At 44.7% G+C, this 14,892-nt stretch overlaps 1 protein-coding gene across 4 annotated transcripts in view; it reads right to left on the bottom strand.

The window, feature by feature from the left end:
* Positions 1–450: 450 nt before the first annotated feature.
* Positions 451–14,892, bottom strand: part of NCAM1 (neural cell adhesion molecule 1) — a 206,898-nt gene continuing 192,456 nt past the window's right edge. For 2 of the 4 annotated variants that reach the window (XM_053270205.1, XM_053270206.1), the window contains 4 exons: positions 11,461–11,668; positions 10,952–11,068; positions 9,553–10,326; positions 451–6,412 (listed from right to left, as the gene is read on the bottom strand). In XM_053270205.1, coding sequence (XP_053126180.1) covers positions 6,292–6,412; positions 9,553–10,326; positions 10,952–11,068; positions 11,461–11,668 — 1,220 coding nt within the window. In that variant the 3' untranslated portion in view covers positions 451–6,291. The remainder of the gene's footprint in view (positions 6,413–9,552; positions 10,327–10,951; positions 11,069–11,460; positions 11,669–14,892) is intronic. The other 2 variants (XM_053270207.1, XM_053270209.1) reach the window with 1 other exon arrangement.

Raw genomic sequence — 14,892 nt, 5'->3', positions numbered from 1 at the left:
TACCATTCTGAGCTGCGAGACGGCAAAGACCAGAGCTACACATCACAGCAGATCATAGCTCAGTGGTGACGTACCTGTTTTGCATGTAGAAGGTCCCCGGAGGCATTCCCTGGGTTGGAAAAAACCTCTGCCTGAAACCTTGAGAACTTGGAGCAGTGCTAAAAAGCAGCTTTATATGATCAGCCCACACCAAATGTGATGTGTGCAAAACATGTGGCGCTGTGTCAGCAACATCAAGCAACAACAGCAACCAATGACATACCAGCATGCATATCTTATCAGAAGATGTTACCAAACAGATGGAGGTGCGGATTGCTCTTATGGGCACACCCTCTATCCACCATAGTGTTTTCTTTGATCACTAGCTTTCTGGTACCATGCAAAGGCCCTTTTAGAAAGTGCACTTCACAAAGCTGCCACACATATCAGTACAACAGAGGACTAGGCAACTTTTTTTTTTTTGGTAATTTTTATTTGAACACAAGTATTTGACAGAATGCAAAGTCAAAATTTTCCGTTAGTATCAGTATTTACACAGGTGAGAATGGAAATAAAGGTGGAATCCATGTTTCACTTGGTAAAAAGTTTTTTGTCTTTTGTTTTTTATAACAAGAGAGAAGGCCCCTAAAACAGGGAATGCTGGGTAGGGATGTGATGGAGGACTGAGAACCACTATCACCATTGCCTAAGTGAACCCTGGGGGTCTGAAGACATTCACAGAATAATAAAAAGAAGAAGAAGAAGAAACCCACACAGTTCAAAAATCAAAAAACTCCATGGTAGAAATCAAGAGAGAATGTGCTATTTTCCTAATACATTGCATGAAATACATTTTACTGCACTACGAGAAGCTGGGTGGCTATATAGATATATATGTATGACACATACATATATAAATATATAAATCGTAAACAGTGTATTGTTGGTCCCTCTTCAAAGGTTTGTGTCCGCTTGACAAATAAAAATATACAGATATAAAAATAAAGCGAACGTGAAGACACCTTTTCAAGGAAAGAAAACTGGTAAAAGAAGTTATTTCTAAATTAAAACAAAACACATTTATTTCTCTGCCCAAGGAGGAGACAACATGGTCACAAGAGTTAATCCACAGAGAAGCACTGGTGTCTGAGAAACGGGGTGGCCATTTTTTGGATGCGGACATGACGTCTGTTTCTTTCAAGAGCTCCAGGACAAGAAAAAGTACCATGGATGCAAATAGGGAATGCTCCTGTGCCTAAGAGCTCTTAATGAAACAGCCATTGTCTCCTGTCACCATGGCAACCATGCGGAGGAATGCCTGCCTGGTGAGGGAAAGGGGGCAAGATGGCGGCCATTTTTGTTCTGTCTGGAATGGTGAGAATTGTTCATCTAGCAAAACTAAGCTGCTGTCAAAGCCCTTTGAAAACCACTGGAATCTTCCCCCTGGTGTCTACTGAGCCTTAATTCTGGCTGTAGCTGCTCACTAGGCTACAAAATGGCCTCCCACAGAAAGGCACCTTCTGCCAGCTTTGCTGGATGAATTCACAGGAGACTGTTCACAAAACATGTTACCTGTGTGGCTCCCATTTCAATGAATGGGGTGCGGGGCGGGGGGTGGGGAAGAGTTGTGTGGAAGGAATTCTTGGTAAAGCATGGCAGTACTTGCATACCATTAATTATTCAGTGCTTAATGGGCAATAACTTATGAGGTATGAGACAGAAGTAGCAAAGCTGCCAGTAACAAATCTGCACAGGTGAACCAATCCTCATGGTAGCCTACCTTTTGGAACCCAAATAAAGGTTACCTATCTTCCTACCCATAAGTCGCTGCCTACTCCATCAAGGCTTCTTCCTTGAGACAAGAGCCCATGAGAGAACTTGGCCATCTTTGTGCCCCTTTCACATAAAGATTCCTTTAAGGGCCAAACTCGTTCCCTCTCATCAATGAAGACCGCCCATGGCACACAGCAGGCAGCCCAAGGCCATCCTCCCCGGGCTGCCTAGAAAGGTGGGTGAGAGAGGCAGGTATGAATGGGTGTGTGTGTATGTGTGTCTATATATCAAGAGAACCCCCATTTCCACCCCCAGGAGTTGAAAAGAAAGCCAAAACAGCAGCAACAAAAAAGCAACCCTCCCCCCCCGCCCCACATTTAGCAAAATGACAAGACTCTCACAGTTTGAAATAATAACTGAGAGATGCCACATAGAAAGACTGCATAAATGAGAGTATCGTACCAAACTGTGTGGCTCCCATTTGTTTAGGCCAGATGGCAGTCTCCCCCACCATCACCACCACCTCCTCTCTTCCTTTGGCCCCCATGACCTTAGCGCAAAGGAATCTTACATCACATTCAATTTTGCAGGTTTTATATTTATTTAAAGGCTACTCTTCTGGTCAAGAACAACTGTATTCTCTTTAATTTTACGTTTCCTGAATCAAGGTTTCATTTGGATTTTTTTCTTCTTGATCATCCAAACTATTCCTGCTACGCCCTCCACATCCGAACTATGTCGAAGTGTTTCTCTTTTTTTATTTATTTTAATTTTTTTGATACTATGACAAAAAAACACATTTCACACTAAGATATTCACGCACCCACAGTGCACAAGCTTGCAGATCTAATGAAAATCTTTTCTTTTTTTAAAAAAACAAACCCCGAAAAGCAAATGTTCTATACACAAGGGCTGGTCTCCCCCATCTCTACATCCTTCCCTCCACGTTCCGATTTATACAATTGTTCTACAGTTTAAAAACACTAAAGCCACAGCTTGTAGCACAAGGCCATTGCATCATTTTGTAACTTCCAAGTATGATCCTGTGTAGAACATGGGAGCCTCATTTCATGCAGCAGTAAGACATGACTAGTGGGTTGGCCAAGTTTAATGGGACTATTCAGCGGGGTAATGTTGAGCGGATTTTTACATGCTTTGATAAGTCAGCTTAAATACCTTGGCAAGAGCAAGACCTTCCAGATCAAAACTGATTTTTTTTTTTTTTGGTGTGTGTGTGGAATCAAGACTTCCCTGCCCAATTTAAGAGACTATGGTGTCCATCCAAATAGTTTTTAGAATCAGAAGCTGGGTGGGTCAGGCAGTCCTATTGATCTATCAGTCCACTGGTGAATTTTACCCTGTATAGACAAAAGAAGACAGCCCCCATCCAGGAACTTTGGTGTCCATCTGCACATACATTGTCCAAAGTAAGCAATAGGTACCCCATAGAGTTTTAGATTGGGGTAGGATTTATAAACATCTCCACTATGCAAAATTAATTCATTTCAAGGGGCGTCTTGCACAAGCCTCACTGAAATGAACATGAGTTGCACAGCAACTATACTTGGATTACTTCTTCCTTGCCCTCCTCTAAAAAATGATACAAAATCCTGTAAGTGGAGAATGACACTTGATTTCAAAATCTAATGCTTTATAGAATGAAAGAAATGTATTTTAAATAAGAATGGAGAGAGGTTTTTTGTTTTTTTAAAATCTTCTTTTGGAGACCAGCCCTGACTGTACAACCTCCTTTTTCGCTTGACTAAGCTTAGGGAGAGATTCCTGGGAAGTGGAGAGAATATCTTGGAAAATGTAGCATCTATTTCCTGTCTGCAATTCTGATCCTGACACAGCACTGCCACTGAGCAAGAGCTTAATTTTAAGCCAGTGACTTCTTTTCTAAAGGGGTAAAATGCTCAAAAGCATGCGCAGACACACACAATTTTGCAAATGGCTTGACAGAGTACATCAAAGAATAATTAAGCAAGCTCTTGGATCTAAGCATGCTGCTTTTGGTAAGACAATACATGGACATGATCCAGTGGTGGGAAAGCATCCTGTGTAGATCCCCCTGGGATGTATGGTAGCAGCACAAGAGTGCAGCAGCAGCCCAGAACTCCTATGCAACACCCATTCATTTCAGAGGAACCTACACAAGAGATATTCTAGCAAGATGGCAGTCCGTGCACTACACGTGTGAGCCTTTGGGCAGAATCCCTAAAGCAATGAAGCTTTGGCTACTTAAATGCCTCATCTTCCCATTACTAAGGATCTGGGTGGGGGCCCACTGAAGTTGCAGACAATCAGATTTAGAGGGAACTCTTTTGACTTGGGAATTTGACACCAATGAGAGGCCCACTACTGACTAAAATTGAACCACAAGCACGTTTCAGCCCATTTTATTAAGAGAATGTCTTTTGAAGGCTATAGGTTTTCGACACAATATATAAATTCCTTAAGGTGGATGTACAGGCCATATGCTTCAGTCCTCAACTTATATACTTGGAATCTGGTCCGAGTGATCTCAACAGAACTTCCTCCCTTGTGTTTCAAATGTTACCAATTTTTCAATCTAGTTAGTAGAGTCACAATTTACACAACTGCTTTAAATAAACAGATGGGGGGGATGTCTTGGGGAAATCTGGGGTGTTGCATAGGTCTTACAACTGTTCCCAAGCTTCCTGTGAAGGGAGCATCTGGGGAAAATCCTTTGAGATTACAGTTGTACCAAGATGCAGGAAGGAGTAGCCTTGCCTCCAGTTGGGCATTCACAAAGCCAACAACTCTGCCAAAATCCCCAGGAAAAATGCAACTTGATAAACTGGCCACTAAATTCAACTGAATTTACTGAAATCTCAAAAGTCTTTCATTTGGGGAGAAATTTTCACTTAAAGCAAAAGGACTTTCTTCCATACCTCCATGGTCCCTGCGCCATGTGAACACTGAGTAAGAGATGCACCGTTTCCTTCAATGCTGGTGAGCACACAGGCATTTCTGATATCCCAAAGGACAGGCAGTCTCTCCTCATATCAAGCCTCGCGGGTACAATAAAGAGCCAAAATGTGGAGGTGACAAATCAGGGTGAACATGTTTAAGGTCATGGAATAAGTAGTCTTTAAAATAAGATTAGATTAACTGTTTGGGCACAATCCAGGCAAAGTTAAAGTGCCTTTCCCCCTTTCTTTTGCAGTCACCTGGATTTCAATGGGAGAGTTAAGCACCCTTGCTACAATTCCCCCCATTTAAACCAACAAGGTTCGAAATGGCTTAACTTGGGCTGGACGAGAGGCTTTGGGGTGATTATGCTACTGCTGCTTTTCAAAACCTTACCCCTCTACTCACCTGCTTAAAGTTAAGCTCATACTTACCAGTAGGCTACTCTGAACCAGGACACCACTAGGCTGTAAGTGGCCCATCCATATAAAGAAGGAGAACAAATCTAGAGTTGGCTTGACTTTCTTACTCCAGTAAGAAATGCAGAACAAAGTAATTAAAAAGAAAGAAAAGATGATAAAGGGGAAACGCTTACTGTAAACATCCACATTTTAAAATGTCTCCCTTTGCAAAGCAAGCAAGCTGCTGCTTAATCTAGTCTCTATATAGCCTGTATTTACTTTCTCTCTCTTTTTCAAAAAAGGCAGCTATTTTACATAGACATTTAAACACAACAAAAGTTTTAAAAAACATTTTGTCGATTGTAAACACTGGAAGGAAAAAAAAGTTGGCAAAACAATTTTTTAAAGAACAGAACGAAACAAAAAACAACTCAACATAAGGAATACTGCAGTTTGAAAAATAGAGCTCCAAAGCTGCCCAATGGCATTCTTCCTAAAACGAAACAATGTCTACACTTGGCCAGGAACGATTCCCACTTGAGCCCCCTTGAAATGGCTCCTTCAGTGATAACCTTGCACACTTCCCAGTCATTCCAATGGGGCTCCTGCAAGAGACGGGGTTGATGGGGAACCATGCCCAAAGGCTTCAGAAAGGAAAACAATGTTCAGTTAGGAAGGGCAAAAACACTCTGAGTACAGAACAAATTCAAAGCAAACAGGGGGTGGGGGGAGATAACTTACTTCTGAGAGTTTACAGGTTTTTCTGAACTCAACTGAACAGTATAAAAAATAAATGATTCACAGCTGGCTGCACCAGTTAGCTCAACCTGATAGAGCCATGGCTTCCTAATTCTGTTCTGAATCTCCTAACCCATGCTGCAGTTGGCGTCTGCTTAAAACTCTGCATGGATATTTTGCAAGGACTAGGGCGTCCTAATGGGATTATGGGCTTATCCTTGACAAAAAAAAATTGTATTTTCTTTTTTTCTTAAAAGCAAGTGCACATAAAATAAAATTCTTCCTACAAACCTACAAAAAAATATTTCTCCCATGTATGCATTTTTTTGTCTGTTTGTTTTCTTTTTAAAAAAGGCAAAGACACTAGAGGGATGAGATGTGTGTTGTGTTTTAAATGCTCAGGTGAAGTTGTTCTGTCATTTTTTCCCCATTATTATTATTTTTTTTGCTTCGGCTTGCTCGCCCATCATGCTTTGCTTTCATTTTCATTTGTTTGCGTGGCTTCGTTGGGCACCGTCTTGACTTCTGCAGGGGCTGTCTTGGCATCTGTGGCTTGAACGGCTGACTTTTCTTCTACGGGGGCTTTCCTGTTGGGAGAGTCACCAAAACATTACGGGTTAAAGAAAAGCTGGGCGCTGCCCTTTCAAGAGCATGTGGTGGCAGCAAAACAGTCCTTCCTTAAAATTGTGGCTGACATCCAGACAAATGCTGCACTAGCCCAACAAAGAAAGATGTGCACATGCAAGCTCACAGAGCTGAGCAGATGCTCAAAGCTGCTCAGTCTCTTGTAGTCTTGTGCAACCATTGCACAGGGGCAGTGAGCAGAAAGGGGAGCTTGCCATCATTTCTTGCAACAGGTGTGGACCGAGGAAGAGGCTTCACAGCAGGAGGCATGCCAGAGGTTGTGCAAGACCACCCTGTTGCCTGGAATGCAGGCACCTGACTCAGCACAAGCAGCTAGAGCGACATCCTCACTCTCGTGCCGCATTAGTCTGGATGTAAGCCAGCATTCTAGAGGGAAGATCCTTCTTAAAGCAAGGCATTGACAAGGCCTGGGAGACAGGATTCACAGACTCCCATTTCTAACATCTGCCACAAGTCTCTCTCTCTCTCACACACACACATTGAGGTGCTGACAGTCAGGGTATCCTTAGGATCAGTTGGCCTGGTTCCCTATTATATCTCTAGTAGGGATGTGCACAAACTGATTTTTTAAATTCAATTTGTGCCCCCAAACAAATCACCCCTGATGGGTTTTGTATTGAAATCTACCCCCTCCAAATCACCCCAGATTCGATTTGTATTTGCTTTGATTCGATTTGGACTGATTCGGGCCACTTAACAAGGTCCTAGGGGCACCAAAATTGGATGGTGGGTAGGTCCCATTGGGTGCCACCAACCACCTAAAGTTCAAGGCAGTGGGACACTTGGTTGATCTTTAATGATTTTCTTTTTAGTTTTTACTGATTTTGAACATTTCCACCATAGGAAACAATGGGGATTTGAAGTTGCCATATTCTAACCCTAACATGGACCCTCGGCTTTCATTTTTTTAAAAAAGCTAAGCTCTAGTCCTTGTAGAAGTGGAGTTATGGAGCAAAATGTGCAGTCTTTATTTTTCAAGTGTTTGGATTCTTTGGTGTATAACAAGCTTTCCTCATAATGAATCCCTATGAGGATTCATTGCACACCTTCATTTCTTCTGTTCATTTTGAATGTCACTGGACAGTGCCAACTGACAACTGCCTGTGCCAACTACACGCCCCCCGGTACTCAGTTTATTTTTTAGGTATTTTTGAACTGTTTAGATCTTTTGGTGTCTTCATTACACACCTTTATTTCTTCTGTTCATTTTGACCCCATTGCTTTGCAGGTGGGAGTGAGGAATTAGTGGCATCCCATGTTCCAACTACCCCGCTAACTAACACCGGGTACTCAGTATGTGTGCGTGTGTGTATACACATTATTTATCAAATTTATACCTCGCCCAAACTTACGTCTCTGGGTGGCTAACAACAATTAAAACACATATAAAAGTTAAAACTGTTCAACATATAACACATATAAATGTTAAAACAATACAATAATTTTAAAAATTAATAATTTAAAATTCCTAAAAAAAATTTAGGAATTTTTGAGGTGTTTACACTCTTTTGGTGTTTAATAAATCCTCATAGATATTCATTAAGAAGAAATGTTATTAGACACCAAAGAGCCTAAACACTTGAAAAAATCCTTGAACATGAACTGAGTAGTACCCCACTGCCTTGCGGGTGGGAGTGGGGTGTAGTTGGCACATGGCAGTTGACAGTTGGCACCGTCAAAAAGACAGTCAAAATGAATAGAAGAAATGAAGGCGTGTAATGAATCCTCATAAGGATTCATTGAGGGAAAGTTATTATACACCAAAGAATCCAAACACTTGAAAAATAGTGACCAGACATCTTGCTCCATAACTCCACTTCTACAAGGTCTAGAGCTTAGCTATTGTTTTCTAATGAAAGCTGAGAATCTGGGGGAATTAACAGGAGGGATCCGAATCTCGAATTGATTAAAATTGAATCAGGCGCGATTTGATTTGTACTCAAATCTAGGCAATGGATCACAGGGGTGATTTGTTTTGTCTCCAAATCACCCAAATCAGCTAGATTTGGGTACAAATCGATTTGTAACTGAATCAATTTGTACATCCCTAATCTTTAGATACAAGTAAGGAAAAGGGTTGAAATGAGGCAGAAGGCATGAGCTGGAAGAATCTTAAAGGGTTGACAGGATAGTTTGAGTATCAGAAGACTTCAGATTCCTACTACTTGTTCTGTTTATTCTAAATATTCTGTTCTAAATATTCTGAACCATTCAGCAAGTGTTTTTACTGTATCAATATTTAGTAACATTAGTACTTACAATAATTAGGGCGGCAACCTTTAATCAATTGGATTCATTGATTAAAAATAATTTCCGGTTGTGAAAAAGGTGCCCCGATTAACTAGGCAGCAGGCTTTTAAAAGTAAAATGGTTTTAAAAAGTACAAACACTTATAAAAACTGCAAGCTCCCTCCTCTTACAAGCAGGAGGGAATGCCTCTTGCGAGATGAAGCCCACAATAATGTACAAGTACAGTCAGCAAGCACCATCTTAAAAAGAGGCATTCCCCATCTTTTGAAAAGGTGAATGCAAAGGAAGAGGTACAAGGAAATACCACCTTCTCCCACCTGGAGGAGAGTCACCTATATTTCCTCATCTAAGAATATGGCCAGCTCAGACCAAGACCCTTGCCAAAACGATTCAGCGGGATTTTGGTACTTCTATCATCCTATGTGTTTGACACTGGATACTGAAACTAGGAGGTTTCCAGCAGTGCCACCTTGTAGCAAACCCTTTGCTTCTTAGACACTAAGATGATGTCATCCTGGGCTGCTTCCTAGCCGAATCCCTTAAGTGGAAATCAGATGGAGCTGTTGGGAAGACTAGGAGAGGCAAAGCAGGACAACCATGACAGGGTCTGGTGACTGCTCGTGGTGTAAGTCCCCAGAGACCACAGCCCTGAGGCACCTCCATGTTGAACTTTCGGTTATGGCTGCGTGGGGAAAGAGCCAGGTTAGCTTGCTTAGAGAAACAGCAAGGTTAATTCAAAACGAGCACACAGAAGAAGAGCCACACACAGCACAGGACTGACGAGAGACACGGCACACTAGCAAGAGGAGTTGAAAGGGAGGAGGAGGCATACTCTGTTTTTGCAGGCGCTGGCAGTGCGGAACTCTCCGGAGCAGAAGGAGCAGCTTGGCCTCCGGCCCCAGTGGCAGGAGCCGCCGTGCCCAACGCGGCAAAAACATCCTTGGCGAGATCAATGTCTGGGGTCTTGAAGGTCCCTTCGTCCATTTTAAAGTCCTCATTTGGAGTGGGATTTGCGGCGCCCCCTGTGGCAGCCTCGCCCTTCTGGCTTGCTGCCATCTTGGCCACTTCCGTCGGGCTCTTCGCTGCTGCACTGGCTGGCGGGGCTTCCTTTCCTGGACTCTTGGTGCTGGAGGCCTCCTGCTTGGGCTCTGACAAGGCTGGAGGGCCAGTGGGATTGGGGGGTGGTGGGGCAGGGGATTTGTTAGCCGCAGCTGGCGGCTTGGAAGCCTCGGGGGCTTTTGTGGTGGAGCTGGGGCTCAGCACTGCCCCTTGGTTGGTCAGGACATTTGATGACAAGTTGCCCGCGGCCTGAGTCGAAGGCGGCGTGTCGCTGAGGTCAACCAGGGGAGCCACTTTGGGGGTGGAGGTGGGTGGCGGCGAAGCAACTGCTGCCGCCTTAGGAGGCATGCTCTGATTGGGGGCCACGGAATTGGAGTCAGGCATGGGTGTGGCCGGCAGAGTGATGCTGGAGGTGAGGGTGGTGGTCTCACTGGTGGGGCTATTCTGAGCAGTGGCAAAAGTCTCAGTTATCGTGTCCGAGTTAGTGGTGACTGTGGTGACGGATGGCAGCATCTCCTCTGCGGTGGCAGCAGTGTCAGCAGGGTGCCTGGGAGGAGGCGGGAAATCAAAGAGAGGGAGGGGGAGAGAGAGAAACGGACAATGAAGCCCATGAAAGCGGCAGGCAGCGAGGCGAGTCAATGCGACTGCAGAAACAACATGCGGTTATTGAACGCACAAAGAAAGGGAGGGAGGAAGACACAAAAGCAAGGAGGAGCACCGAGCCTTTGGCCGCGAGGCTAGCGATACCCAGGAGCCGCCAAGAAAAAAGAAGAGGACTTCAGAGAGCCCTTGGCTCTGGAGACATCAGGCGGAGATTCAAGATGCACCCTCTGCCCAGACCCTTTTGCACCCTTCCTTGGGGATGTTTTCTCAAGCCCCCGCCCTCCCGGCACTTTTGCTGCCTTCTCAGCACTGGCTGACTGGAAGGCGTGGGAGTGTCCAGCTTAGCCACCCGCACACCTTCCTTCCTTCCCTGCCCTTAGTCTCTACAGAGGAGTTTCGTACACAAGAAGGGGTCTGGCAGCGGCCTGGTCTCCTTCGTGAACAGCCAAGTGGGAGTCACAGAGAAGTTCCTTTCTTCTACCTGGGAGACACTAAAAAGACCCCTCACTCCCTCTCTAGGAGCACATGCCCACCAGAGAGTCTTCTGCACCTGCCCCTTCCCAACGTACTCTGGCTCCGTTAGTGGGGTGGTCTCATTAGGTTCTGTGTGTTTGCCTCCGTCGTGGTTTGGTGTCCGCTCCTCTTCTGTCCGGACCTCCACGATGGGCTCTTTTGATTCATCTTTCCTGTAGTGAGGGAATGGTTAAGCTTTTAAGATTTTTTCCTCCCCAAAACAGGCCTCTGGTGGCACAGAAAGCAGAGTGCCAGAGTTTGATCCAAGACTTGTTCCCTTAGTAGTAGCAAAAGCTACTTGTGGGGAGGGACCATTGCTTCATGGTACAGCAGAACATGTGCATGCACAAGGGGCTAGGTTCAGCCCTTAGCCTCTCCAGTTACAGGCTCAGAAAGCAGAGCTGGGAAAGCCCTCTGCCCAAGGTCCTGGAGAGTCACTGCCAGACAATCCTGGCTGAGTTGGACCACATGTGCTTGACCCCTTTTTATATGGAAGGGATGCTGGCAGAGGGGAGAGAGGATGGCTTTTCCTGCTATGGGGAGGTCTGGGCTTCCTGTTACTCACGAGAAGGCAGCCTTGCCCTCCTCCATGTCTTTGCCCTTGGCCCCAGGCCCAGATTTGCCACACAGGTTGACGGCAATGCACATCAAGAGACCGCACTTGTTCAGGAAGTAGCAGGTGACATCCACAGCCACCAGCAGGACGACGAAGATGACGATGAGGATGCCCACAATGGCAGCCGTGCCTAGTCCTGAGGTAGGGCTTGTGCTAGCTTTAGAGACCAAGAGAAGGAGGAGGAGAGAATGCAGCAGTTAGCAAGGAGGCATGGCAAACTGGGCAAAGAGGTACCTTTCAGAGTGGGGAGGGAACCTAATGGCTTTCATTTAGCCCATGGACAGCATCCCTCCAGTGGCTGTTGCTGGTGTCTACCTTGTGAGCTCATCTCGTTTATTGTCTATTTAAACCACTTTGATGATTTTTTTTTTGAAAAGCTTTATATACATAGTCGTCGTCATCAACATCATCATCATCATCATCATCGTATAATACTATACCTTTCTGCACAAGTGTTTTTGCATGTTCCAGCAGTGTGGAAGCTAGTGGCCAAAACAGAGCACATCACTGCCTTTCTGTCTTTTCATCTTTTTAAACAGCAGCTGTGGGGACTTGAGCTGGTTGGGACCACAGTGAGAAGGAAGGTTGAATCCTTCCCCCATTTTCCGAATGAAAGTCACAGGGCACGCTCCCCCACGGGGGAGGGGAACCAGGGGAGCCCCAATAGTGGCTCCAGGTATGTCAGGGTCAAAACCTTTATTGTAGGTTCTAGTAATTTGCAACACATTGAGGTCCTGCCCTCCATGCAAATAGTGGCTCCCTTCTTAGGAGAAATAGCAGCCGGGAGCAAAGGTAGGATTTTTGTCAGGAAAAGTACAGGGGAAAGGGTTGGTGCCCTGATCCCTATTTGGACCAGGGCCCTCTGCAGCTGCTCCAATGAAAGGACCGGAAAGCAATGGTGCATTTCTCATCAAATCAACTCTCTCAGACTTCTGCAAAAACTTTCTTGGAATCAGACCAAACTACATAAAGAACTTTTCACCACCACAGGCAGAAACTCTTGGGAGGAAGGGAAGATTTTGCCAACTTTCCTCTCTGAAATATAACACCTTCACAATTTACATTCTAGAAACAACCTATCCTTGGAAGAGCCAGTCCTCATTCTACGAAGAGGCTCCATCGATTTGGCCAAAATATTTTACCTTGGAAAGAGGTCACAAAAAGTCCTACAGCTAAGAAGGCAATATTGTTACCTATACAAGAGGCGGATTGACACTGTAATAGTTACCTAAATATTTATCCCTCGAGTCACAAGAGTTTATTGGTTATTAATCACTAGTTTTCTGAAACAAATATGTTAACTAGGCTTAACGTATGGAGAATATGGAAACCTAGAGTCAAACGTCCTTACGGCGGCTGTTCCCTAGCTTTGCACGTTGTGAGTATGTGGCTGGGAACCCTCTCTTCACATTAATGGACTCCCATAAAATGAATTATTTTCTAATCCAAACCCCAGTTTTGGTTCTTTCTTTGATTGCTGTCTGTCTGCACTGTGACTGAAAGAAAACCTGAGATTAGAGATGGTTGCTGGTATGGAACTGTGAGTCACAGCGCATATATTTTTAACTGGTAGGTCACCTCAGCTGCTTGCCTTACAACTAGGTAAGGGTGGAAAGATCGACTTTGTTTTTTATTAGAACCCTGAAGTCCACCAACCTGAGCCTGATGCAAAATGGTGACTCAGAATGGTGGACATACTACGTTTTGAATCAAGGACAAGGAAGCCTCTGACCATATATTCAGCCATTTACTTGAACTGAGATTCTGAGTCAGGAATTTGCCAGAACTGAGCTTACAATCCTGTCAAACAAACACACACACACACACACACACACACACGTTCCCCACTGCTTCGCACCAACTTTCTTCATGTTTCAGCACCTAATCTGGGCTGGGAGGGGGGAGGTAGGGGAAACCTATAGTCATAGTCATTGCTGCACAATTGAGAGTTGGAATCTCTTCTCAATATGCTGCAGAAAACCCAAAATTCTTTCAGCAGATGAGGCTGCAAACTCAAAGTAGAGGACCTTAACAGTTCATGCTCCCTACTGGGAACTTTATTGGGGCATTCAATGGGCCACTGTTGGAAGGCAAAATTTTAAGCAGAGACAGTCACTGACATGCCACCCAGGGCTGGAAGAAAGGCCAAGGGAGCAGACAGAGAACAGAACAAGCTCTGGTGCCTAGTCCCAATCCTGGCCACCCTTGCTAGCTCTGATAGTTTCCATAGATGGCAGCATCTCTCATTCCACAAAGCCATGACAAGTATGGAGCTCTCTTCAAAGCTAATTGCTAACTGTTGTCAGTGTTCACATGTTTTGGTTGACTCATGAGGCTCGAACACGATCTTCCCCAAATCCTAGAGAGTTCAGTCTCTCTGCTAGCTGGATCCAACTTCCTGGAGCCCAGGATGAAAGGATCAGCCCCTTTCTTTTGCTTATTCATAGCACTTCTTTATTATGGCCTGTGTTCCACTCCCTCTGAATTCGGAGAGAATCTCTAAATGTAATTTTGGAACTGGAACATTTCTCCATTCTGCTTATTTCATTCTAGCCCCTAATTGTGTATAGAACGCTGTACATATGCAGTTTGTTGCAGCTTTGGCTTGCTTCTGTTTATTCCTCCCCACCCCCACCCCCCTCTGCATTACCAATGGGCACATATACACATTGCTAAAACACTGCAAAAAAGCCAAGATGATGGGATTCCTTTTTGTGTGGTGTGTTACCAGCATGCATCTTGAGGGCGTCTTTTACATCAGGTTTGCTTATTTGCAATCTTTATCAGTGTATGCAGGCACATCAGTCATGCAGAAAAGCAAAAAAGATGAAAACAAACCAAAGACTGTAGTGAACTGTGCTTCCCAATATACTGGAAATAGAATACGTTAATTGGAATCCAAACTGTTGAGGCAATTTCTGGAAATATTCCTACAACCAGCAACTCCACCTCTATTTGTTAAAGATCCAACCAGCACCTGAAGCCCTCACTGTCTCATCTCCTCTGCCCAGCAAAGCTCCACAACAGCCAGAGTCACAGCACAGAATGTCCCTTTTCTTCTTAGTGTTGGCTGGCAGAGACGGACGCTTGCATCAGAAGTCCATTAAGCCCCTGCCAGCCAGATCAGCTCCCTGCCAAATGCATAATTAAACGAATTCATCTCCCTTGGTTTTTGTGGGGAAGGGAGGAGGCCATCCACTTTTCCTCCTCTAACGTATTTGGAATTCAAGCATGGATTTCTCAGCTGTGAACAGAGCTCTCTCTTCTGCCAGCTCTCACAGGATAAACTTTATTGGTGGAGCCCCCTTTTCTGCCTTCTCATCTCAAACTTGCATCCAGCAAATCCAGAATGAGCCATTCTGAATGCCCATGGCACATGGA

Source organism: Hemicordylus capensis, chromosome 8 (assembly GCF_027244095.1).
Source record: "Hemicordylus capensis ecotype Gifberg chromosome 8, rHemCap1.1.pri, whole genome shotgun sequence".
Taxonomy (NCBI): Eukaryota; Metazoa; Chordata; class Lepidosauria; order Squamata; family Cordylidae; genus Hemicordylus; species Hemicordylus capensis.
Note: the sequence above shows the minus strand (reverse complement) of the source record. Positions and strands in the feature narration are given on the sequence as shown.